The following is a 27,662-nucleotide window of genomic DNA, read 5'->3' on the forward strand; positions in this document are numbered from 1 at the left end:
CAGCCGCCCGCCGGCCCCCTGCACCGTCACAGCCGTCACTCACCCCCGCACCAGCGGTTGCAGCCAATCAGCGTCGGGAAGGCCCCGCCCCCCTCCCCCGTACGCCCCGCCCCGCGCGGAGCCGCCCGCTCGCTGCGGCGCCCAGCTCGGGGAGGCCACCGGGCTGCCTGGCCGCGCTGCCTGCCGCCGCTCCGCCATGTGGCTGCTGCCCGCTCTGGTGCTCCTCAGCGCCGTGGGCGCCGGTGAGTTCCCGCTGACCGACCTCCCTCCCCCGTTGTCCCGACCCCTGCGGCTGGGCCCGCGGTAACCGGGTCCGTGCCGCCTTCCAGCGGGTTCCGGTGCAGGCGCCCCGCCAGCCGCGGGAGTGCCCGGGGTGTGAGGGAGGGAGGGCAGAGCCGCCTGCCCGGGGCCGCGCAGCCGCCGCGCTGGCGGGGGTGGGCAGCTCGCTCCGCCCGGCCCCTGCCCGCCGCCACCGCCGGTCACAGCTGGCAGGGGGGGGTCCGCCGGCCCCCACGGCTCGCCGCTTCCCCCCCGGGCTGGGGGCGTGCTGCCGCCGGCAGAGGTTGCGGGGGAGAGGGGGGAGGCCGTGGCCAGCGCGGAGCTCCCTCGGCTTCTTGTGCCTGGTAGCGTGAGGGCAGCCCGGCTTAACGCGTGGGGAAATACCGCTGGGCGGCCACACTGGTGGCGTTCTGTGCTGTTCTGGGGTGGACGGTGTTTCTTGGGCTTAAAAAGAAAGTTTGGGTGCCGTTGTAAGTGGCACCTTACGATCTAACCTTGTCTTTCTCTTTCTCGAGGAGAGGCGGGGGGGGGGGGGAGGAGAATTAGAAAAAACCGACCACGCTTTCGCTGAGGTGCGAATGCTCGATTATTCTTCTTCTGTCAATAAGCACCAGCTCTAAACCCTCCTGCTGAAACCAGGCGTCCGAATGCACATCTGGGTGCTGGGTCAGCACTGGGCTGGCTGGGTGCTGGGGCGGTCTGAGAGGTGCAGGTGTCTGTCAGGTGCAACCACTAAGCCCAGCCAATTTTGACATAATATGTCAAATTTGTGTTCCCGACTTTGTGTGGTATATATATAGTGTTTGAAACAACCTTTTTTTGTGGCAGCTTCACAGCTGGGTATTCTTCAGCGGGCCCCCCCTCCCAGACTGCTTGGTATAAGGCTCTAAAATTGTCACCTTAACGGATGCCTCTAAGCTGATAATCCATGAAAAAGTTTGAGGCTAGGAGCCCGCCTTGTAGTCCACTGCCTGCAAGATTTGGGAGCTGTTGCTAAAGAGTTCTGATGACTTGCTTGTACCACGAAGAACATCAGAAACCGATAGCGGAAATAGCGTTTGTAGTAAGCAGTCAGGTTCCCTTTCGTGAGCCAGCAGCCACGCAACCTCTTCTACCAAAGCAGTTGGATTTGCAGAGGACGAAACCCACAAGTATTTGTGTGCTGCTTGGTGGTGCCTGTTTGCAGCCTGCTCGTTATTTCCCCGGCACTCTGCTGGTGGAGCAGTTCACATGAGTACTTCTTAATTGGCTTCAGGCAAAATAGTGCCAGCTGTCATACAACAGCAAACCGGTGGAATCAGTAATTTACAGCTCCCTGCCGTTCTGTGCTAATACTAGGAGAAAATTGTGATCAATTTAATTCCTTCAAGATGGTTGGTTTTTGTTTGCTTTGGTAAATATTTGAAAGTATAGTTGCTTCGCTTAGTTGGAAAGCACCTCTCTTGGTGAAATGGAGCCAGTGGGGAATAAGTTTTTCCCGCAAAGTATAAATATGCTAGCTCTAAAGGAGAAAAAACAACCCGTAAGCCCAAAAACAAACCCCACTTGGAAAGGACTCCACACTTGGAAACCTTTTGTCGTGTGGTGCTGTTAGGGTGAAATTTCTTTCACGAGAACCATTGAAGCACTACAGCTTTTAATTCTGTGCATTTATTTTGTTATTAGGGCATAGTTTGTGGTTTGGGTAGTTTCCCGCTGTTCTACTTCTGTTACTTTTTTATTTTTTAAGGTACAGTTTAAAAAATGCAACACAGTGAGTAAACCAGAGAACAATTCTTTCCTCATTGTAAAGTGCTGTCATGAGTAGTACATACAGAGTCCGTTTATTAGAACCTTTTGATATTCAGTAGTAATCCAGTGACTTGTGTGAGAATATAAAAGCAGTGTTTCAAAGGTCTGATCTGAGACTCTTGCTTTGAAAAAAAATTAGCTACTGTAAATGGTGACACAACTTTCACTGACACTTTTGTTTTTCTTTCTCCCTATCCCCTAATTGAATTTAGTCATCAAATGCATATCACAATTCTGAGCTGCTTTATGCATGTGCATGCCAGTAGCTCCTCTGAAATCACTGGGGCTACTCCAGTTTGTAAGTCTGTGTGCTTACAGTAGTAGGGGTTGTGGACTTGTTTTACAGTACAATATCTTTTTCCATGTTTGGTTTTATAAGGTGCATATAGTCAAGCATTTTGAATAATTAATGCCACTGGGACTTTGGGGAGCAATTACTGTTAGGACAGCTATTAAACTTAAGTTATGATTTCACACAAATAAGGAAATATACAGAAAATGAAAGATTCAGAGCCTTCATACTTTGCAGTCAAGCTAGTTTAATTAACCTCTTCTGGTTCTTACTGTAATTTAAATACTGATGATACAGCTTTTTGTATTCTCAAGAGCTGATGAATTGATCTTCATTTCTGATAAAATCTTGGCATGGGATTTATGTCTTTCTTGCAAGAGGGGCCAGCCAGTACTACTCTTTTAGAACTGAGGTGCAATGTGGGAGCGAAATGGTAAAAACCAGCAGTGATAACCTAATCCTGCGCAGTGGTGATTTTTCATTACCTGCATTGAATGCTATTGTTAGTACCATTTATCACAGTGATTTGTATTACAGGTTGCTTATTGTTAGAAGTTCTCGGTTTTCAGTTATATCGTATATACACTCAAATACTAAGTAATCTTATTTAATACATGGTATTGTGTGTGCACCTCCTCCATTGGAAAGGAAAAGAGAGTATTTGCAATAAGTGATCTAAACCTGTGGGCATTTGGCTCCACCTTCAGAGATACGAGGGAACAAATGACAAACCTTTGTTGGCTGAGCTGCCCTGCCTGCCTTCTCTCAGAAGTGTAAAAGTAGATTTTTTTCCCTATGTCCTTAGTGATGTCAAAAGGATGCTTGCATGGAGCTGATGCCTAGATCTTCGTTTTTAGATACCTGGGTGATCAGCAGCAAAAATTGGAACATCAGTGGGACAACCTGTGGTTAATATTATGTGTATGCTTTGCAGAAACCTGGCCTTGGTGCAGTATTGCTGCATGTGGCATTTTGGGGGAAGCGTCCAAGTAAGCGGCAGCCCAAAGTTTTATTACTATTTTTTGTGATAGCTTATGGTATCTTACATTATATCTTACATAGCTGTCAGAATGGCTAAGTCTACTTCGAGCAGCTGTGGTAGAATTATAACACTTTTTTTTTCTTCTTCTGTTATTCCCTTAAAGCATGGTTCACTTTGTGGTTCCGCAGGCAAGGTTATTTTGTTTTCCCATGTCATGTGTTGTAATTCTTTTTTCTTTCTTCTCTGGTGTATTAAGAAATAACTCTGTGTTGCTTTTCATTTTCCTTTATAGGATCTGCCCAGTTGGCATTTAGTGTGACAGATGTTGTTGAAAGAAGTGACTGTAATAAAACTGTCATTTTACCTTGCTATGTGACTAATCTAAAGGAGAACAATGCAAATGTCATGTTTGTTACGTGGAAAAAAGAAGGAAAAACAATTTTTTCTTTTGATGGAGCAAGAGCGGAGTTTTTCAGAGACCCAACAGTTCCATCAGCTAACTTACGATCTCAGACGGATTTACCCAAGGGTGATGCCTCTCTAGAGCTTAACAGTGCAGACGCAGAAGTTGGAAATTACAGTTGTGAAGTAACAGAATCAAACAGAGAAGGAGAAACAAGGGTTGAACTTAGAAGCCACTCAGGTGAGTTGCCTGCTATTGTTCTAGAGTCTATTGGGAGAGAAAACAAGCAAAATCTCATGGGGAAGAGAAAAATAATGAATATGACAATGTATTACTTTAAATTGAAAATACAAAAAATATGGCACCCGGGCCTTCTAACGTAAATGCTAATGTGAATTACTTTGGATGAAGTTACAGGGGAGTGCTTCTGTGGGAAAGATCTGAACACATTTTATCATTGTATAATAATGTATGAAGATCACTTGTCTAATAGAGTGAAATCCATGCTTTCCTACATCTTTTAGATCACATGGTGATATTTTCAGCACCCTCATGTTATTGTGTTACATGCTGAAACATATTCCTGATATCTTTGTAATTCTGAGAGATACGCATCCATCACAGTGGCTGCAGAGATCTTTTCTTTGAGGAATTGCATCGTGAAATCTTTAGCTAGGCTGGAAAAATTACAGCTAGAACTAACAGAAATTCTGTGTAAGAGCTCCAAAACTTGGAACTGAAGGTATGCAGTTTTCCAGTAAGGTTGGAGGTGCTACTACTAGATGGTAACTTGTTATGGTTGTCTAGCATTAATCATCATCCTCAGATGATAGCGCTTAAAATAGTCATAACTAACTGATGAATTTGTCAGTTAGTGAGCCGTTTTACCTTACCTTACAGATGCAGCCCATGTGCCGTAGTGCCTCAGCTATTGCATAATGGGGTCTGCTCTATGTGTGCAGCCTGTCTGGTGTGCTGCAGAAGTGACAGTTACACTGAACGTGTGTGTGTTTTTCATCTATTCTGCACAGGAGACTTGCTTCTGGATAGCTTCTCAGAAATACTGAGTATGTTACATGTGTCTAGCACCTGTGTACTGTAGAATTATTGAGGATGTTTTTGTGATGAGTTTTTGCATTTGTCCTTAAAATGCATTTTATGAAGCTAAACCAGATGTCCTGCTGCAAACATGTGTAATGCACAGTTGGGTCTAATTATTGAGTTGACCATATATCCTGCAAGCCAAATGTGATCCTGAAATGGAGTGAGAGGGGCACAGCCACTGAAAGAGTGAGGATGCTACAAAATCATTCCGTTCTTAGAACACTGCAAAAGCAGGGAAAGGGGTATAGGCAGTTTCCTTCCTTCCCTTATAGTTTCTTCGTTACTCGACCTTTTTGGACTGTTACTGCCTTTCAGTGTTAAGCTCTAGAAGGGGAAACAAGGCTTGAGGATGTAGTATAATCAAGTCCCATTTGTAAATCTTGTTTATTTTTATTTTTCTGTGTTTAGAATTTTGAAAGTGGTATAAAGACTACAAAGCAGGAAACTGATGTAATTTTTCTAATTTCATTTTCTAGTTGTCAGTTGCGGCGAGGAAAGTACTCCAACACCAGAGGAAAAATGTGGTTAGTGAAGAATTTATAGTTGCGAGGTCACATTAGGTTTGAGAGTATATGCTAGAAGATGTAAAACTTAGTCTTATGTTTGAGGGTTTAGCCGAAGGTAAAACAGTCGCTTGCTCTCTTTAAATTCTCCTGCATAACTTTTTGTTGTTTGTTCCTAAGCATTCTAGAGAGACTCTTGAGATAATAAGCTAATAGAAGAAAGTGTAGCAAGTGAGTTTTGAAAAGGGTCAGTGAATAATGGAAATCCTGTACCAGTCTGCACTCTTGTCATTTCTGAGCAATGAATTAATGCTGTCACTACTAATATGTTCCAACTGATACTTTTACAAAGGTAGTGTTACGAGAGCCAACTGTTCTCCATCTCGCTTTACAGAATTCCTGGATTCATCTAGGAAGTGAGTAGCAGAATGAGCAAGATTTCTGTGCCAGTGCCCTCGTCTTTGGGCACACTCTTTCCTGATCAGTTACCTTCACAAGAGAGTGACCGTAAAGTTTCCCCTTTTTCTTTTCTTTTCCTCTTTTTTTTCCCCTCTCTCCCTCTTTTTCTCCCATCTTTTTCTCTTTTACTCTCCTGTCTTACTTCCCTTTCCTTTCCCTTTTCCTTCTCCTCTCCTCCCTGCCTGCCCACCCCCGCACCGTCCATGTCTGGAAGTCTCTATTGTTAGTTTGGAACTGACTTCCTTATACTGGCTAGTTTGGAACTGACTTCCTTATACTGGCTCTCAAATCCTCCAGGAGTTTTGAAGCACCAGAGTAAGGGAAATGTATTACCAGGAAAATGTGTTCAGCTGTTTCTCTTACTTGCATGTTGCATGTACCAGCAGTATTGCAAACATTGCCATACAGTAAGTGCTTTTAGACTCTATAAAGACTGGACCATATATGGTTCCATGTTGCACGCTGAAGGCCTAGCAGATACCAGGCTTCATGACTGCTTGCTTTCTCTTTTAATACTCGGTAGTGTCATCTGGAAGTGCTACGTAGGAAATGAAGCTGCTTTAGAGTCTGCTTGCAGATACTTTCAATTCATTAATAATTCTCAATTACATCAAACAGCATCACTGGGATTTGCCTGTAGGGTTTGGCTCATCCAGAGACTTGTAACTGTGCATCGAAGTTACTGTTTAATATTAGTTGCTTTTTTGAAAATGCAAATAAAACAAAAAGCCTTGCTTTAAACAGTTCATTAAATTAGGCTTCTTTTGGTGATAAAGTTGTTGACGGATAGTCCTCCATTTCTCTGCCTTTAGCATAATTTGTGATTGCCTTGTATTTGTGTTGTAACCACAGTATCTTCTTCTGTGACCCCTTGCAGGAGGAGGGGAGGGGGAAGAGGGGAATTTGTGAATTTAAAACTGTCTTCAAGGTATTTACTTGGTATTGAAAGTTGTAAGTTGCTACTTAATTCCATGTTTCTGGAGCTGCAGATACAGCTTTTAAATATGGAGAGTAAGTTAAGAGTATGCACCTAAATGAAGATTAGCAATTGATTTGGAAGCAACGGTGCAGGCAGAGGAACGGTGGCAAGTATAACTTAAGAAATGGAGATTCTGGATTCTACTGAGTGAGTCTAAATGAAGTTATGAGCAGAAATGCAAGAAATCAACTGCATTTTCTTGTTCAGTGGCGATATTTTCCTAATTTCATGTTGGAAGGTGGCTTACACAGTTTTACAGCACGAGTGACTGAACAGCCTGAGGCATCCAAGATGCAGGGGAAAAAAGGCTAAATGGGTGGTGGTGGGAGGACCTAAAGAAAAACATGTGATTTCTGAAATTAACAAAGCAGTGTTTCCTTCTCTCTTGCATTAGCTCCTGCATTCCTCATCACACATCTGGATTTCTAAAGGAATTGTGGCAGTTGGGTAGAATAGAATAGCTGGGGAAATATCAAATTGGATTTTTCATATCTTCCCTGCATAGCCTAAATATACCATTTTCCCAATCTGCTGTGCTGTTTGTAGTTCAACAATCTAACTAGCTTGTACTGCCAGACTATAGCGTAAACATGTCCTCTACTCCAGTGGAGGTTAAGACCCCCATTTTTGGAAAATGTTAGGGTGACTAGAAATGCTGAAAACAGGTTGTCATGCACGGGATCAGAGTGAAAAAATAGATAGGTAGAAGTCATAGCTTGCTTAGCCTATTATAACTCTTAATTGCTAACCATTGCATACAATATTGAGCAATCTAGAGCACAGCCTAAAAGGAGCAATAAATGTAAAGCTAATAACCTCAGTTTTTGTTTTCTTCCTACCGTTTTTCTTTGTTTGTTCTCTAGGATCATGGTTTCTTCTAGTGGAAAGGGCTATCATCATAGCGTTGCTGTTCTTAGTTATTATTTTGTGTTCGGCTCAGTTAAGTGTTGTTGGTAAGTATTGACTCTTTAATTCCTTGCAATTATTGATTCATCCGAAAATCACTTGCATGCGTAAAAGAATCTGTGTAAGATGAAAGGTGGTGCTTACATCTAAAAGATGTGTGGTAGAATTGATATAGATAATCCACAGAAAGGCGGTATGTCTGCTTTGTCAAGTAACTTGGCATTCAGTTTGCTCTGGAATCCTCTCCTGATCATCCATGCTGTTACAGTCATTTCTGGGCTTGCTTTTGGCATGAATTGGCTAACCTCACCAGAGAATTAACTCATACACAGTTCTCAAGGTAGTTCCTAATAAGCACTGTTTACAGGCTTGGTCAATAAGAGTACGGCCAAGCTACACTCTTTTGCTCTGCATAGTTGTCAGTTTCCTTTGCTTTGAGCCTTGCACTCTTGCAGGACACATGACGTTTTTGGCATCAAGCTACAAAACCACCAGTCAGCCATGGCATTTGCAGAGTTTGGGACCTTTGAACTGAAATCGTGACCTCCTCAAAAAGATGTGCGTGTTGGGGCTTCAGCATGCCATGTGGTGCCACAGTCGCGCTGTGTGGACGCAGGCACTCTGTGGTAGGGGTTTAGCCCTAAGCAATGGGATCTGAGCAAACCAGTCTGCTCTGCTTGGAGGCCAGGGGTTGGGTGCTTTCCTGGGGTTAAGATTTTTAGCTGCTCTGTGCTTTCATGGCAGAGGTATGGCATGCAGCCTAAAGGATCTGTGTTCAGAGCTAGTCTGCTATGCGGTGATGTTTCTGCTGTCAGGACTGTTGCAAACTTTTTTGCATGTGTGTAACTTTTGTAGGGTATATTTGATAATATCTACTGTCATTGGTTAGAGCAAGGAAGCTTTTCTTCACTGTAGTTCACCATTACATTATTGAATCATCAGAAACAAAACCACGTTTCGTTTTATGGTCATAAAATCAATATGGAGAATGGTGGTGCTCTCGTCTTAATGTGAAATTGTTCATTAGTCCTTTAGCCATGGCTGAGTTATAATTTAATACCGACATCAGTGCTTTCGTTAAATGTTTTTAGAGGCAATACATTCACCAGTGTCAGACATCCTTAGGTATTCTTTATGCACTGGTCTCCAACATCTGTGCAACGCAGAGTGTGCTTTATGGCCTAGTCTTTCAGATGATTCCCTGTGGTGCAATTTTTTATGTCAGCCTTTGAGGTTTTTTCAGTCTTTTTCAATTTGTAGATGTCATGGTTTAATCCCGGCCAGCAACACAGCCCCACGCAGCCACTCACTCACTCCCCCTCACCCAGAGGGATGGGGAGGAGAATTGGAAAGGAATGTAGAACTCCAGGGTTGAGATAAGAACAGTTTAATAGGTAAAGCAAAAGCCGCGCATGCAAGCAAAGCAAAACAAGGAATTAATTCCGCACTTCCCAAGGCCAGGCAGGGGCTCGAGCATGCCTAACAGTTACTTGGGAAGACAAATGCCACAATGCCAGACGTCCCCACCTTCCTCCTTCTTCCCCCTGTTTATATACTCAGCATGATGTCATATAGTATGGAACACCTCTTTGGCTAATTTGGATCACCTGTCTGGCCGTGTCCCCTCCCAGTTTCCCGTGTCCCCACTTGCTGGCAGGGCCTGAGAAACTGAAAAGTCCTTGATTTAGTATGAACATCACGCAGCAACAACTAAAAACATGGGTGTCCTGTCAACATTGTTCTCGCCCCAAATCCAAACCACAGCACTGCACCAGCTACTAAGAAGAAAATTAACTCTGTCCCAGCTGAAACCAGGACGCTAGACTTCTAAAAATATATAAAAAAAATAGAAGTCTACTTAGTTGAATCCATAAGAAATGGAAAGAAGTTGTACTCGGAGTGATTTATAGTAATCACATACATATTCATCCATCTGTGTATAATTTCCTTTACTATCTTCTCATGAACCTCTGAAAGTGGTATGTGACTCTTCAAAGGCCCAGCCGTGGTCAGGGGTTGAAAACCAATATATGTATTTAAGATGATGTTATTTCTATAGTGTTAGATTCCTGATTTTCATTGTTGTTTACAATGGTTTAGGAGTCTCTGATATGTTCAGGAATTGTCATTACCTTGCATTCATACCAGAACCTCAAACATTTTTAGTATTTTGATAGGAGAATAATAATTGTCCTGAAATAAGCATGGGTAACACCCATGGAGAAGCACAATCGCTTTACAGGAGGAAGTTGAACCTGTTTGGATTTTTTTGCACCTCTGCACTTTATTGTGAGGTCTGTGACCTCTGTGGGGAAAAGTAGTCATGCTACCTCTAACTTAATAAATGTGGGTGTACTTGCTGTTTGGTTTTGTTGGGGGTTTTTTTGTTTGTTTTTTCCTTTTTTTTGGATTGTTTTAGTTAATGTGTGAATCCAGCAATACTACAGTATACCTTTAAATAGTTTGTTAAACTGGGCATGATTCTTCTGTGTAACACTTGGGAATATATGATTTTTCTCGGTTTTGTGTTTTATGGGGGTAGGGTGGGGGTTTTGTGTTGGTTTTTTTTTTTTATTGTTGGTTGGTTTGGGGTGGAGTTTTTTGGTTTTTTGGTGTGGTTTTTTTTTTCTTACAGGATTGGCTTTTAAGTATAGCATATGCATTACTTATTTTTGCCTTTTTGTCTTGCTTTCCTTATTTAGCACATTTATAATATGAAAAAATGTGGATTTCCAGTACAGATAATGCAGCAAGTTTTTATTATTACTACTCTTCCAAATAAGTTTTTGGTTTAAATGGCAGTAGTATTTGAGAATATGACTGGGGCCCTGTTGTGTTAGGCAATGTGAATATAATGAAGGAGTTTTAAGTGTGAGAGTATTCTGTAACCCTTCTGTACATAAGATTCTATTAAATATTTTGTCACATGTACTCTAGAATATTTACTGTATCCTCATAATATTTTTTTGGTGTGCTAATGCAGTGCATGTAAGTGGGATGTTAGTTCTGTATGTGTGCCTTGTTTTTCTTTTTTGAAGTTACTTACAGTATTAGTTTGTTCTGTTTGTGATCACCAATTTCAACATACGCCAAGACTGTTAGTATATTAATTTTGAAGCATGGAGTAATAAGAGCTGCCATTTTTGTGTCTTAGTGTTAGCAGTGTGTAAGGCAGAAACACACACAGCTTATTACGATTTTCTATTTGTACTGTTCCTTCTTTTCCAAAGACTACTAAAGTGCTGCTGCTTTGAAACCCTCCACTGGAATCAAGCATCTCTGAGATGGCAGCTATTTAGCAGTGCAGCTTTAGTGAAAATTAATCTTGTCTCTGGCATCTGAACATGTAGGTCATACCATATATACTCCTCTTCAAAGCATTCTGGTGAGATAGGAACAACACCCTGCTGCCTTGGGGACAGAGGTGATGATGTCTGACCTCACGCAGCGTCATGGGGGAGAATATTAAACCTGGAATTTCTAAATCCCTGTCGGACACTCACTTGAGTAACAAATTCACTGCAACGTTATTTAAATGTCAGTAGTGCATCTACTTGAGTTAACCTGTGCTATGTCCCAAAGTTATTTTCATAACATCTCATCTGAATTGTATAGAAGGGGGAGTTGAGAATTTGACTAGAACATCAATGCCAGGTTTCATTTATCAGAATAAGCTATATTAGCCTTATCAAACAACGAAAACAAATGAATTGTTAGTAATATATATATATATATATAGTTCCTGTTTTTTAGGAATTTGTTTCTTTGTTTAGGACAACAGTCCTAATTGTAAAATCTGTGTATTTTAGTGAGAGAATCTGACTGTCTGATTGGTTTCCTCTCTGTCTCTCTGTTTTGTCTTTAAGCATTAAAATATGACATGGTACTTCAGAAGAAAATGGGCATTATTGTAGCAGGTATCATCTTCACAGTTGCTGCTGTTGTAGGCACTGTTCTTTTTGTCCAAGGTAAGTGTATTAAAATTGTCTTCCCAGTTTAAGGGAATAACAGCACAAATTAATCTCTTCCATGCAATTGTATGGAAGTTATTACCACCTGTTAATTGTCATCTACTAATTTTGAAATGGAAAAAAATAATTATAGAATGTAACAGAAACAGCATTGTGCTTGTCAGGCCCTCAGATGATCATAGGGAGATACAGACTCCAAATGAATATTAGGGGCTAGGGAGTGACTTCTGGTGCTTTGGTGGGATTTTTTTCTGGTCCCTAAAAACTTGATGATACTAATGATTTACTTCTGTTGCTTTGTGCTTTAGTTCAGTCAAGGATTTCTGTTTTACTAATTTCCATCCAAATGTTTGCAGATGGGTATACTGCACAGAATCAAGCTGGTCTTGGCCTAATTGTAGTCCCTGCTCTGATTTTGGTACCGCTTCAATACTTTATGTTTGGGATTGGTGAGTATTTATTTTTTCATGAGCTCAGGAGCATACTGACAGAAACACTTGAGCTCTCTCCCCCTCACATATTCCGTATACTATTATCATTTTTATAAATAGGTGCTACGATAATGTCCTGGATTTCTGACATTCTTGGTATCTTTAAGTAAAATGTGTAACCTGTGCTTGTTTGGCTAAATTGCTTCAGGAAAGAACTTTAAGTTATCTGCTTGAAAACATGAGATTTAGGGTAGGACATCTGAGTGATTCCTGCTCTTGCTTCCTGGGTCTTGGGACTGGGATGAATAACTTAACTCTCAGAATATGTGTTTCTTTCTTCTTGAGGTTTATTTATAATTTTATTTGTATATACATAAATCTGTTGTGTATACATACAAGACCCCTGAGTGACTTGTCAGTTTTGTTATCGCACTGGCTGGCTGATCTTGGCATTTAGGAGAATCTAGGTTTTTTTGTAAATAAGCTACCTTATTTACAAAATAAGTCTCTTATTACAAAAAGTCTCTGTAGTTAAACTTTAAGAATTACAATTTTGTTTCTTTTTCTGTCTTTCCCAGTTTTTGATAGTCTACCACAAACAACATTTGCTCTGATAGGTTTGCAAATTCTTGGTTATATAATTGCTGTGGTTGGTTTTGCACTGTGTGTCTCAGGTAAGCAATGAATCTTCTGTAAAAGTGTCAATACCCAATGTTTTATTTATTTGTAACACTGAAATGCTGTGAAAATGGCTTCACTACATTGAGTGTTAGCAACTTCTGTAAATGTACTTCAGGACTACTATGTTAATGCTTGTTTTATTTGGTGAAACAAGAATAGCCCGAAGGCAGTATTACATATATCAGTTTCATTAGTATGACTGTATCCAGCGTGACTGCATTTTATGAGCAGTTGCTTTAAAAATAAAAAAGTTGATTGTTTTAATTTTGCAACAGTTAGTGCCCTAAAGAGTCACCTAAAACCAACACTGACCTTTATTACTGTTATTCTTACTGAGGCCTAGGGGATTCAGAAACTAAATCAGTCTCATCGTAATTTTCTCCTGTTCAATGAATAAATCAGAAATTCTTGTTAATCTTTGCTGGTATGCGACTGATAACTGAGTTGCTGGGAAACAAATGCCATTGAAGCAGCCTGAGAAGGCAAATGCAGAGACCATAAACTTGGAAGAGACAGTTCTTAAGATCGTTTTAATCTGGTTGTGGCTGGCATTTTGCTTCAGCACTGAAAACCAGTCACTGTTGTAAAGGAACACAAACGAAGCACCGTACAGAGTGATACCCCTTATCCCTGCTTCTGACCCTCCCCTTGTCCCCTGCCTGCCTTCCCTTCCACCTACCAGAAAACCCTGCAGCAGAGAAAAAGTTGAATTTAGGACTGGGCATCCTTGGCGGTATATTTAGTAATAGAATACATGCTTGTGTTCATTGGAAGCACTGTATATCCCCGAGTTACTGTTTTGTAGAGACATTCTTCATTTTAATAATTTATTTGGTTGGGGATTTAAGAAAAGCTGCTTTTCCTTGAAGTGGTTTCTAAAGGTTTCTCAAACGTGGGTAATGATAGACCTTTCAATGGAGTTGTGATTTGAGTTTTATGCCTATTGTTTAGTATTTACGGAAGTACTTGTAAGGGTTATCTGAGTGTTGTGAAATGTAATAGTAAAATTAACTGATGGGAGACTTCTGGTAAAGCATTAATCCTCTAGAGTAATACAAAATGGAGGATGTTTTTATTATGCTCTCCAGTAGAAAGTCCCTAGTTTTTCAGGGTGACGTTTTTACAGGTCATGTAAGGTAGATGTTATCTGTATCTTTAAAGTTTAGCTCAGTGACCCTGAAGTGTCAGCAGAAATAGCTCGTGCTAGGCTGAGCTCACAGATGGTTGCAATGACTTCAAGAACCTGGAAACAAGGATCAGAGAACCAGGGAGCTTCTGTAGTGAGCTATGGTTAGGTTGGAATAGCTTGTTCCTGCCCTGTGATGTCCCTTTAAACATGGAGCAGTCCTGTTACCTGCGGTGGATTTGCCTCAGTACTACCTGCATAGTCTGCTCCTTTCTTCCCTTCTGTTTTTTGTTTAGACTTTTTTATCAGTAACAGTGTTGTATTCTGTAATCTCATGTAATTATAGTTCAAAAAAATTGGGATTGAAGGTGTAAGTTAAAATTTAAAATGCCATTAATGAAAGAATGTTGTTGGTTGCAGTGTATGACTGTAAAATAGCTAAACTGTCGTAGAACAGTACACCTAAGCAGGATGAATCAGTAAGTGCCTCTGTATCATTAAAGAATGTATCCAGAAAAAGAAAGATGCAGAAGTAGTTCTGGTATAAGTTTAAAAGAGAAATTAACAAGTGTCTGGTTTTATCAGCTTGCTTATTTTAGTATTCAGTTGTATCTGAAAAAAGGGATGTTTGTGCTTCTACTTGTTCATGGTGATGCACTTTCTTTTACCATGTTTTTAACAGCCTGCCCTCCCTTACATGGGTCTGTTGTGATTGCTGGCTTAGCTATTATGGCCATTGCGACTTTGCTTAGTCTGGCTTACGTGTTTATTATGGGTAAGTAGCACCTAATGTTCTGCTTTTTTTTTTTTAGCACTTAAATATTCAGAAAAGCAATTTTCTCTGTTGTACTTTTCAGAGGTAGACACAGCTTATTTGAAGATCAGGTGTGATTTCAGGATTACACAGTTTCAAAAATTACTGGAAAGTTGTTTGTATATATTGCCTTTCATAGAGCCTGTGGGGAGTCTTCGGTAAAGAAATTTACAGCTTATCGTAATAAACTGCCTTGAGATCAACACAGCAAGGTTTCTCAAGTAAGAGTGTTTCAGCTGTAGGATGGATGTTGCTGTTTAAGCTCAGCATTTATGCAGTTGACTAGCTCGAGCTTAGAACGAAGAGAGCAAAAGGATTTCAGGGTGTCTATAGGGTGAGTTATGGGATGGTGTAGGCAAAAGCTTATCAAAATATGAATTTAAAAAAGCAAAGTCTGCCTGGTGATTTCCACTGGTATAGATGTAGGCTAAAATAAGAGTGATTTGAATGCATACATTTCATTTTAGTGAATCCTATTTTTTCTTACACTTAATTTTAAAAGCCAGGAGCAAAGAATGGCAATACTTTGTTTCAGAAACTGGCCAGTTCACCAGATCTCAAAAAAATGGCAAATTTAAAGATATAAAAGCCAGGCAGGCCTGCTAAATAAGCAAAAAAAAAAAAAAAAAAAAAAAAAAAAAAAAAATGCAGTGCTGTGTAATTTGGAATGCCGGCACACCACAGCGTAACATTATGTGGGCTTTACAGCTTGGATCTGAGAGCAGAGTGACTTCATTTGTTTCAGGCTGTGCATGAAGACTCTTCAAGCAGCTTGTTAGTTCGGATGCAGAGCCATGCAGCTGAGGCTGTATTGCTTCCAGAAGCAGGCTGATGTGTATACAGTCAGCACGGTCCCTAGTCTGCCCTGAACTATGCAGTTTTCCAGGTTTAGAATGTGCACACCGTGTGTGGGTATGGTCAGAAATAACAGACCCTGAGACAGGGCGAGTTTCCATTAAAGAAGAAATTAGGGCAGAATGCCTAATATGTAATGCCTGAGCTAGGTGAAGATGAGTAAAAAATGGTGACAGGGGTGAAGCGAGCCTTTTAACAATAATCAAAGTAATTTTAATTGACTTTGGGCTACTTGTAATATGTAACTGATGCATTGTGCTAATCATCTGTATAAATGTTGCATCTGTAGTTTGATTATGCTGGCTGAAGAAATCAAATGTGACTGTTGGGGTAGGTTCCAGCACACCAAAATAAGCACGAAGAGTAGTGTGTAGCGTAATTCGTTCTTAGGACTGACTGCATGAGTGAGACAATTCACATACTATATATGATGAGATTATTTGGTTCCTAAACAGAGGAGTGCTTAGAAGCTTAAGAATTTGCAGATCATCATATTAAATAGTTTTGGATAGGGGAAGCTTCAGTTTTGTGTGTTGCTACTCTGTTCCAGGTTTTATCAACAGATATTTTTATTTGATTGATCTTGATGTTTATTCATCTGCCTGGTCACTTTTTTGTAATTATTTTAGGTTCCAGAATGAAAGATCATCCTCGTCCAGGGGTAAGCTTAAAATTAATAAATTTGGGGTGACTAGATGGCTCAGGGGATTGTAGTGAGATACTGAACCTTTCTCCACTAGTTCGAATTCAGACCAGGTTGGTAGCAAGCGAAAGTTCTGGCTGTGTAACAGATGTCTAATGTTGAGTGAGTTGGTGGTCTTCATTGTCCCTATTGAGTGTGTCTATAGTACTGTAATTGCCACCCTTACCTAATGGCTACTCCGACTGTTGTGCCTGAATGGAATTTCAAGGGCTGTCACAAAGAGGTGGTGGATGTGAAGGGAAGTTTGGTGTTCTTTAACAATGCACTCTTTCATAAATATAAAGACCTTTTGCTCACCATAATGAAAATGCCCTTTCGTTAAGGTGAGTGCGAAATACCGTTGATTTTTTTTTCATCTAGATGGCTTGTAATGAAGACCTAGGGGTATTTTTTCCTGTGGTCTTTCACACCAGAATCCTTTAATATTCTGTTGAATTCCCAGCTATATAGATGCTATAGCCTTGGCCTTTCTTGTTTGTTTTTCTTATTTTCCTATAATGCCCTTTAATTTGATGAGACCATCTGAAAGTAGAGTGTCTGTCTTTAGGTAACACAGAACAAATAGAAAAGCTTTTTTTTTTTTAAGAAGGTCTTTCAGTCAGTTTTTCTGAATTCTAGAGTTACTATTCCTAAACTAGTAATTTTCATAGGCGTATGGAGTGCTTTGTAATGATCCATGAATGAGAACTACCTAATTTCTGGGAGTTCTGCAGAAGTAAAGAGACACAACTGTAAAATACCAGTAAAATTTCCTTGTGGTAAGGGAGCATGGCAAGTACGAAGTCACCCCATTTCTTGGCTGGCAGCCGTCACTTGAGAGACATTTCCAGGTCTCCTTCAGCCTGAGACCCAGCTGCGGAAGAAAGATGGTTTCTAATCGTGGGGCAGGAAAGCTGACTGCAGTTAAGACAACAGAGATTGATTTATTTATTTATTTATTTTCTCATCCACTTTTGTTTTAAGGGGTAGTATTTCAGAGGGTTGGTCTCTCACTTATGGAAGGAATGTAAGTGCACAAAGTTCCAAAAAAAGAGAAAGGTTCACAGAGTTCATTATGTTATAAAAATTTGCTGAGAAGCATATTACAGATAAGCTTCTTTCAAAATGCAGTCTTGCCTTTAACATACTCTTGTTTACTTGTAGCATGGAAGCAGACAGGGCAAGAGGAGATTTTTATTTCCTTTTTTGACTTTGTTTTTCGTTGTAAATTAAGCTTTGAAATAGAAAACAATATGCTAAATAACACCCTTTGTGAAACTCCATTCTCTTTACGAACTGTTCTCTTCACAAAGTGGATTGACACTGCAGCAAGGATTTGACAAATAAAGAAATAGCTACAATTACATAGTAGTGAACATCATGTTAACTCTCTGAATTGGAGACAGGAAGGAAATAAAAATAAATTTTTAAAATGTAGAGGTCTGAAAATAGTTTTTTTGCAGCTGCAGTTAGTGGAGGGTCAGATACAGAGAAATTCAGGTAGCAATTATTTTTGCCCACGAACTTACAGAAAGGTGGAAAATCAAGTGTGTTAGTATGTTGCTCATTTCCATCAAGGGCTGTTCAGCATATATTGCTGTACTTCAGGCAATAAATAGGTGTGAAGTAATTTTAAAAATACGTTTTGATTCTGTGTAATCTAAAGACTGTGGAAAACTTAGTATCAGTGAAGTGCTTCGTTTTGACACTGGGGCACACTTACAAAATAATGCTTGATATTTTCTTGAGCTGAGGGGGGAAAAGGTGCCTATTTTGAAGTCTGCCATCTTAACCAATTACTGATTTTTTTTTTTTTTTTTTTTAACACTTATAGATTGTGTGTGTTGTTTCTGATGATTGTCTGCCAAATTAAATGCACAACTGTGGTGTATTTCCTTTTGAGGAGATTACACTTTGTTGTTTGGCTACTATTTTTTTTTAAGTCATGCTGCTTTATTACTAACCATTGATCAAATCACAGAAATAATCAGTTAGGTTTTAGAGCTTAAAAGTAGTATGTGCATGCCTTTTCTGCCACCTAGAGGTACTTCATCTGAGGAAAAATGTACAATGGGGAAGAAATAGTCTGGAGAATGCAGTTATTGACTGATTTTTTTTCAGCACTCTAGTCATTTTATTAACTTTCAGCTTTCTTCGTTTTTGTAGAATCACTACTTACTGTATATGTCAATTAGAGTAATTTAACTGTGGCGAGCCAAAAGTAGACATGAAGGCTTTTTATACATATATATATTTTTAAATGTTTTGCAGAAAGCTGTAGAAGAACCACTAAATGGTAGGTGAAATTCAAGGCTTATCTTCTAATTAAGGGATTAATTATGGAAAAAGGCCAAAAAATAATTGTAGTTCTCAGTACAGCAGCACTGAGATGCCAGATTGGTATGTCAACTTATGTGGCTCTGGGCGTTAATAAGAGTTTGATCTTTAGATGAAATTGTGCCTGCAGCTCCCAGCTCTGTTCTACACTGCTCTGTTTGCTAGCCAGTGGCACTGTTGGACTGTTTAGGATAAATCTAATACCTCAGTATATTATATCCACCCTCTTCACCTTGCAAAAAAAGTCCAGCTGTAGGAGGAAAAGAGGGACAGGTCTTGAAAGTTGATGTTAATTCTTCTTCATAAGCATTTATCTTGATGACGTAATTACACTTATAACAAAATCTGTCCTGTCACTCTATTCTGTTGCTATTTTGGGGGGTTGGGGAAGCTCTACCATAGTGTTGGGAAACTCCGATAGCGCTTAAGATGGGGGAAAATTGCAATGAGAAAGGGATGACTCTTCTTTTTTTTTTTTTTCTATTCTGTTCACTAATTGGCATGCTAAGTAGTAGCAAGTTCTAACAAAAAAATTAGAATTAATCTGAATATTAATTATGAAACATTTCTTGCTGTTTTGCTCATTACTAATCCATTTGCTTGGCTTTTAAAGATGCAAAAGGAGTGATGTTAGAATGATGGTAAGTCCAGAGATATCACCAGATATTCATTTTAATTAACATGTATTTGGGGATTTTGATGTTTAGAGTTACTCTGTGCTAATATGATGAAACTTGGCAGAGAGGTTTCAGTGCAGGTGCTGTTCTTATTCAAATGATATTTCACTGGAAAGAAAGAATACATATTTTCTGTATTATACATAGAGGAAGAATGAGTATTTCTTAACAGTGAAGAGGATGAGTCAGTGAGAACTTAAATATGTTTCTGATCAAATGTGGAAAGTCAAATAGTTTGTATGCTTCCTTTATGCTTATGTAGTATTTAAGATGCATGTACTGTTCCGTGGTGGTGGGTGGTTGTATTTGGTTTTCAGGTTTTTTTGTTGGTGATATAACCAAGCCTTCTCTGCATATTTAATTGGTGATCTTCCGTGGAAGTTCATAGGAAAGTGGTTTAAAATTAGACGACACACACACACACTCTTTAGGTATTATTTAAATTATCTGGGTTTTGTTAGATTTGTTTGTATTCCAATCAGATTTCACTCAGTTTATTACTATTCAGGGTCTGATGGTAGTGTGTAAAAACAAACAGAATTGAAACACATTTTAATAAAATTTAAGAACGGTTTAAAAAATGGCAATTTTTTTTCTGACAAACCTGAATTTTGACCTTTTAAGATATAAAAGTGCACTGTGGCTTCTGCCCATTGGTTATGCTTGATGTTTAAAGATCTAACATATTGTAAACAAAGATGTATGTTTCAGTGCCCTGGCCCAACTTAAGATTTCTTCTGATTTGAAATAACTTCAACACCGTGATTAGTCCTTCTTGATTTTATAATGGCCTGTGAGATTGCAACACCTACTATGTGTAAATAGACCTCTCCTAATTTATAATAAGCCGTGAAATGGGAGGGACTGCATTAACTTGGCCCAGAATTCCCAAACTGGTACCTAAAGTGGGTAACCAAGTTTGCAAAGATTCTTGGTTCCTGCAGCTCATATCTGTTGGAAGAGTAATAGAGTCTTCCTGGCCAGATTGTTGCGTTGAAGAACTTAAATGATAGATTGATTAGATGCTGAGGTCTGAAAACAAACACAGTCTTTTATTGATTCTCTTGCATTCAGAAGCTGTACTTCCTTTTCACAGCAGTAGGGTAAAAGAGCACTTGTTGATGCTTATTGGTATCTGTTTCTTCCTGGAAACTGAGCAGACTTGTCATGAGGTATCACTAGACCCTTAGCCTAGTACTCCTGCATCAAACTACAACACTTTGCTACTCAGGATAAAGAGTAAGGTCACTCTAAATCTACTTAATCTACTTGAAATATTTTTATGTCATGCTGCTTCTAGAAGGCGTGAATTGACAATGTGACAATAAATGAGATACTAGTTAGCCCTAATTGGAAAAAGGTATATCAGTTGATTTTATAAACAGGCTTCCTTACAAATACCACGTACTGCTAGGTTTGTTACTTAGGACTACTAGGTGAGTCATCCAGATATGTCACAGCATTATTTTCTAAACCAGTAGCAATACAAGCACTTTTGCAATACAAAGGATAACTGCATAGGTGTCACCTAAATGCATGGATAAAATGTATACCAGTTAGTATAATCTGAAGTAGGTGGCGTGGAAGGTAGGTCCTGCTTCAGAAGTGGTTATTGCTGCTTCTTCAAGTCAGTGGTTTAATATTTACCACTGCATTGCATTCAGAACTCACTGCGGGGGGAAGATAAGGATTTGATCCCTACAGTTACCACATACTGCTGAAGAACAAGGTAGAGTTTTGCTTGGAGATCTAATTGTAAATAAGTTGACTGTTTCTTCTTGGGTCTCATTTCAGCTTATAAGAACATGCCTCCTCTTCTAGTGCTGAGGTAGAGCTTCTAAAACTACAGAAATTGCTAATTATCAGTTTCATTTTGACTTCTAGGGTAGGGTTAGAAATCTGTGCAGCTTCTGCCCTGAAAGACGGCTTCTAAAAATAACGGAAGGCTTTACAGATCGAAGGCAGGGGCTCTTGACTCACAGGCTGGAGGCAGGAGCCTTCTGAGGTCTACCTGCTTTCTACCTTCCCTTGAAAGTTCACACACTGAAGGAGGGATGAGTGCAGTGGTGAAGCACACTAGCTTACAAAGTATCATGAGAAGGTAAACCAGCATTAGGAGTAAGGTCAGAACAGGTCAGGCAGCTGAGCCTGGGTGCTACAGCTCATTCCGGTTGAGGAGTTGGGGTTCCAAGACAATGCACACTTTCCTGTTGTGGAGAGGCTGAAACATCGCTTGCTGTTAGTACCACTTTTCTTGGTTATATGAGCACAAAGCGTGCTTTCAAAATTTGAAATGAAAAAAAATGATCATTTTTTAAGCTGTAACTTGGGTAGGCAGCACAAAATGTGCTGCTCTTCCTGAACTTTTTGTTGTTGTTGTTTAAATTCCCAGATCTGCAGAGCTATGTGATGTGTGAAAAGTACACCGTTGTTGATACACCGTGGCCTTGAAGATGCACTACTCAACGAGAAGAAATTCAGGAAACTAGTTGTTTTGCATGTGTGGCAAAAGTGCTTTTGATATAAATGATGTAATTTTATAGTCAGAGCAGCTGTAGCAAGGAACATGTGTGTTTGCCCACATGTGATCTTTATTTTCTTTTGTTATGGTATATATGGGATGGTTGAGGGTGAGAATATAAAAAGCACTGTTTGCCCACTACAGGGTCTCCCTGCAGTAATCCTTAGTGGTATTATTTTCAAAAACTATCGTTTGTCACTGCTTTCATAATGGGCCTGCTCAGCCCAAAGATTGCAATACCATTTAGACTATTGTTTTCTTTTATTTGTGTGCATGGGCAAGGTATGGTCATGTGTCTACAATACAAGCAGGAAGTAGAGATTGTACAAATACATCTTTTTTGACATTCAGCAAAACTTTTTTTAAAAAAATAAAATGCTGAAACACAAAGTTGCATAAGTACAAAGTTTACTCCTAGCTCTCCTTAAGTTTTTATCCAAGTTCTCCTAATTCCATGAAACAGTAGTATTCCTCTCTGTGGACAGCAGTCATGTATGCTCTGGTGGCTGCTATTTTAGTCCAGTGAGAGAGCTCTCCGTGCCTCTTCTGTGTTCTTTGATGAGAAACTGCTCAGCTGTTGGAGCCTAATTCAGCACTGGAATTATGGAGCACAGCAGCTAGTAATTTTCATGCTGAATGTGGTTCTTGTGCGTGTTCATGTTGTGCAGTGTGTGGTACTGGAAGCAATTTCAGGCTTTCTTAACTCAGTGAATTTGTAAAAGTCATGGATGCTTCATGAAAATAGGAGTTGCCCTATTTAGTGTATTTTTGACAGAGTTTTAAAATCTCTTTTCTTGAACGGAAAAAGGAGCTATTTCATTTCTGACCCGTTTGTGATGCTGCCGTTACGTTACAAATACATAAAATAGAAAGTAAGTAGAGGCTGATGAGAAGTGAGGAGGTTCAGTTTCTGTATATATGTTAAGTGGAATGGTTAAATAAGTTTACTAGAACTTGCACATTCCATGAGATTTTACCGCCTTTTACAATTGTTTGGGGAGTTGTTCCAATATAGTTGGCTTCTTTTGGACTTCATGTATACTTTGTAGAAATCTTGACACTGTCTCCTCTTTGTACTAAGGTGATATATTTCAAAGCTACACGTGGTTTTCTCCTCCTAACAATTTAAAACTGTGTTTGGAAAGCTGTTGCCAAAAGGTACTGTAATAATATCCATGTTTTTAAAGATTGAGTAATTTGGCACGTCTCGGAGTTGGATGTCATAAGCAAAGGTTTGTGTCTGTGTTATGAGTATGTGTTGCAGAGGTTCAGGTCTCTGCATGTTGAGCTCCAAATCTCGATGCAGACACCTTGCATCAAGAATTCAACAAAATAAAATTGAGGTATCTGATTTTACAGCATTTACTCTTACAAACAGTCCTTTTGCTAGGGCTGCAGGATTGAACCACTTAAAGGAACCCATGGGCCAGCCCCTCGCTAAGACCAGTGGAACTGGCCACAGTGAAAATGATTATTCATGTGATAAAGCATTTTAAGAAGCACGTATGGCTTACGCTACTTTCATACCTTCGAGTTTGTCAGTGGGAGTATTCATATAAGATTTGAGCCCCAATATATGAATCTTCTGATACAGGTTTTTCCCATGATTACAGCAATCTCTGCCTCAAGGTGGGAGGTTAACTCCCCATTAGCAATTCAGTGTAAGAATTCAGAGCTCCCGATTTATAACTGGTGATGCCCTCTGGCAAGTTGAAAGTTGAGCAGCTGAGGAATAAAACCCAAGCCAACTGGAATTGTGTTAAGGTATTCTGCCTTATAAAAACCGTTACGTATAATAGCTTTATGTTAAGTTCTGTAAAGCAAACTGCAGTAGAACCCGTCTGTGTTACTGTGGGACGAGAGCGAGCTGTTACGAGCCATTGTGGAAGCGTGAGGAGCTCAGTGGCCATGTACAGGCTGCAGAATCAGTTGCCTCAGAAATGAGAGAAACCCACCATCCTGTTGTTAAGGGCTCGGCTCTGGGCTTCTTGTAGGCACAAATTTAAAAGCGAGCATTTGAAGTCATTGATACACCCAGCCCTTTCCCACTAGTAATTTAAAACCAAAGTTGTTCATAACTGTGTGCTTCCATTTGTGTGTGTACGTGTGTATATATAAATATATAGACATTTTAAATATCTGTAGATCTATAGTCTTTACCCAAGAAAATGTTTTTATTTATGAAACAATTTTGTAAATATTGTGCTAATATACTTAAAAAATAAAGTAATTTTAAGTTGTTTTTGTGAGAAATTTTCTTGCTGCTATCACATTGAACTTCTGTAACTGCTTCTAGAAGTTTGTAGTCATAGCTTCTCCCTGCCTTCACACCCTCCTTCCCCCCACATCGTTTGTTGGGTATACAGCAATGTGCTCGGCGTTACTTAGGCTGCTGCAGATGGTTTTGCTTGGGAGATCTTGGTATTTCTCCTTAAAAAGGTCATCAAGTTGGGGAAGAAAGTATGTAGATTGCCCCCTGATAACCTCAGTTAGGCTGCCTGGGTTCGGATGTCAGATACCATCACCGGAGTGTGCTGTGGGAGGAAGTAACAAGCTCCCCGTGTAACTTCAAAAACACAGCAGAACAGTGCGTGCTTCCAGTCGGTCTTTGCAACACCAAACTGTTTTGGTGAGAAGAGGGTTTCTGATGCAGCTGCTAAAAGTTCCAGATTTTCTGAAGTTGTTTGACGCTAATTTAAGAGTGAAGAGATGAGAGAAGGCTGTAAGTCCTGCCTGGAATATTTTTCTGCTTGTACATCCCCTTCAGTTGAGCTGAGCTGACGGCAACAGTTGCAATTATTAGCGATTCCCTGCCTGTTCAGGGTGATTTGAACCATGGCTATGACTTCAAGTTCTCTTTCAAAATCTTTTGTGATTTCCTCATGGACACACACTTTTCCTCTCTAAAGGAGCCATGGATCACAGTTTGAGCTATGAAAAGCTTTAGAATTTTGCTGTGCAGGGACCTAACTGCGAGGTGAACTGTAAGCTCAGAGTGACCCTGGTCCTAAAGCTCAGGAAGACTGTGCTTGGAACTCGGGGTGAGAGAAGTGGGGCCATTCGAATAAGTGGTTGGAGAATATCTCAGTGCAATCGCATCCAATACCTGTAGTTCAGACTATTCCAGTCTGGGAAGCCAGGAAAACCAGCCTGAGCCTGACCTGTCCAGTCCAGAAGCCGCCTGTGGAAGTGCTTTGCCAGAGCTCCATAACTGAACATTTACTACTGCAGTGATTTACCTAACAGCAGAGGTGGCCATCCTCTAGTTCCTTCTGCTTAATGGAACAATTATTTTTTTTTACTACCAGTAAATAATTCTTGTGCTTAGTGTTCTCTGCCTTTGTCATAGCTGCAGCCAGTGCTCCTGGAGTGAAGCACACCTTGCTTCCTGTTATTCTGCAGGACGATGAAAAAAGTGCACGAGCTGGACTGGCTCTTCTTGCCTTCTCGGTTGCCTCCTGTGCCTGCTGCAGAAATCCGGCACGGCTGCGGCGTGGCCCGGTAGGTGCTCCGGACCCGCGCGCCTCGCTGGCGCTGCCGGCACCCCTGTGTCAGCACCGAGGGTCAGCTCTCCAGGCACCCTTTGCTGCTGCAGCCGGCCGTGGGTACGGGGAAGGAGTGCTCATAAGGTACAAGGAAAGGGCAGAACCACGTTACAGTTCAGTGGACAGATGAATTAGCAAGAGATTCCAATATACAAATGTAAATAGCAGGGAGACAAGGATCATCTGCTTTGGGGGAGGAGAGCTGCAGTGCTGAAACAAGTCCTGGTTTCCTTCTGGTTTTTTGCTTGCTTGCGAAGACTACAGAAGGGTGGCTTTTGAAATTGCTGGGCTGGAGAGTGGGTGCAATGAAGGGGAGAGAGACTCTGTCATGATGTACGTGTACGCATTTGGTGGGAGGAGTATTTTAAAGAGCTTAGGAACCACAGATTTTAGAAGAGTGAGTAATTTCTCCAGCTTGACTCTTAATAGTGACACTTCAGGGCCCTTCAGGAGTTGTAAGACTGTTTATATAGCGCTGGCTTCTGTATGTGACCAACCAACTGAGCAGGGACGTGCAGTTGTCACGTGAAGTCAGTGTGCTCAGCGTGCTGCCTCCAGCCCTCGGTGATGTCCCTTGGGCAGAGTAACTAACTGGTGCCCAGGAAGGTCTGGCATGCCGTCTACTTGAATTGGAAAGTAATGTGTAAAGTACCGAATTTCACCTGTCATTCACAGTTTAGGTACTTGCAGATAATGAAAGATCTTGAAACTGATTGCTCTAGCTGGTTCGTCTTTTTTTTTTTTTTTCTTTTTTTCTTTTTCTCCCCTTTCTTTTAAGATTGCGCAATAGGTGGCTGCAGGTTAAACTTAGAATGATTACCAGACTGGTGAAAAAATGAAGGATGACAATATTTTTCAGAAGTTCTACCTTAGGGTCAGCTTGATGGTAGTTTTATTAGCTTTCATTCATTTAACTTTCCTTTTTGTCCTCTCTAAGTGCAGCAGGAGTTGCTTTCAGAGAAAGCATTTGGCTGTATTTTGGACATTTGGATTTTGGGTTTTTTTTTGCTGTGTAAGAAAGCAGTATTCTTTCATAAATCAGATATATGCAAAAAACCTCCAGCAGAAATTCACTGTGCTGTTGCCCGGACGGTTCATCCAAGCACAAACAAATGAAAAGTTCAAAGACAACAGTGAGGAGGGTAGGATTCTCTAAGGTCTATCCATTACAATTAATTTCATTTAAGTTTGAGCATAACCCGTCAAGATAGAGTTTCACTGAAGCAAAAGGTGATTTAGGATTCTCTGACATCTCTTACAAGCTGAGCTCTGTGGGAAAGAGAAAAGTCGCGGTATTAAACATGAAGTGGAAGTAAAGGTGCTGTGTGGTGTACGGAGCTCTGCAGGTACTGGGAGTCAGCCTAGGCAGAACTTGGAAGCTTTGATCTGTCCTACACAAAGAAACACTGAGAATTTAATGATTGTAATAAAATGATATAAATAACAGAGGCCAGCGTGGAAACAAATGCCTGTGTACCCTGCACTGCAATTATAAAGCATGTTTTCAGAAACACAGCTGGAGTAAAGAATGGGAATGTTGCATCAAGTACGTCAGGCTTTGGCAGAGCGAGGCAGTTTCTATTCTAGGAAGTTTCTGAGGTTTTGGCTGGCATAGAAACAGATAAGCAGGTACAACAGTAGGAACCTAAAATGTCTTTCCTGTTTCCTCTTCCCTTACTTTTGTACGTAGGTAGGAAAAAACAGGTTATTTTTTGATAGGCTGAGAAAGCTGAACAGTGCTGTGATACTGCTGTTTAATGACGTAAAGAAATGTGGATAAAAAAAGAGAGGAGGGTGGCAACTGCTTTTTCTCTGTGGCACCCCTTATCTGCTCTTGCGCCTGCTACTGCAGTCACTGGAGAACTTCAGCCCAACAGAACAAGATTGAGTGGGGGGCGCTGGGTCCCTGCTGCCTTCCCCCTCCTGGTTTGATGCCCCCAGTGCCCCTTCCGCTGCCTCCACAGCGGGGCTGGTCCTCTCTCAGGCTGCGGGAGAGGTCGACATACGGCTCATCATCTCCTACCCGAGTGCTTGCACGAGGTGAGGAAGGGAGCCCCAGCCTGGCTTTGAGGGATGAGGATGGGATTTTGAGGGTGAGGATGAGTAGGGGTGGATGCGCAGCAGAGCCCATGGTTTGGAGCAGGGTGCAGGATTTGCCTTGTAGATGTGTCACCCTGCCGCCCTTACAGCTGTGTTTATTTAGTAAAGGTGATGCCTTGAGACTACCATAGCCCTTTTAACCTGTCCTTTATGCTACCCTTTTTATCTCCTTTACTAGCTTTCCAGTGAATGATATAAACCAAACAGCAACGGGCAATCAAGGA

General features: G+C 40.6%; 1 protein-coding gene across 6 annotated transcripts; it reads left to right on the plus strand.

Moving 5' to 3' along the window:
- Positions 1–90: 90 nt before the first annotated feature.
- On the plus strand, positions 91–24,035 carry CD47 (CD47 molecule). 6 transcript variants are annotated; one of them, XM_055701100.1, is made up of 12 exons: positions 91–242; positions 3,637–3,987; positions 5,328–5,375; positions 7,656–7,745; positions 11,565–11,666; positions 12,026–12,118; positions 12,679–12,774; positions 14,590–14,682; positions 16,206–16,237; positions 18,530–18,554; positions 19,209–19,236; positions 21,665–24,035. In XM_055701100.1, exons 1-11 carry the CDS (start codon positions 197–199, stop codon positions 19,232–19,234), a joined length of 1,002 nt encoding a protein of 333 aa, XP_055557075.1. In that variant the 5' UTR covers positions 91–196; the 3' UTR covers positions 19,235–19,236; positions 21,665–24,035. The 6 variants fall into 6 exon arrangements, with proteins under 6 accessions (XP_055557075.1, XP_055557074.1, XP_055557078.1 ...); XM_055701099.1 differs by lacking the exon at positions 19,209–19,236; XM_055701103.1 differs by lacking the exons at positions 18,530–18,554; positions 19,209–19,236.
- The last annotated feature ends 3,627 nt before the right edge of the window (positions 24,036–27,662 follow it).

This window comes from Falco cherrug, chromosome 2 (genome assembly GCF_023634085.1).
Source record: "Falco cherrug isolate bFalChe1 chromosome 2, bFalChe1.pri, whole genome shotgun sequence".
In the NCBI taxonomy this organism is placed as follows: Eukaryota; Metazoa; Chordata; class Aves; order Falconiformes; family Falconidae; genus Falco; species Falco cherrug.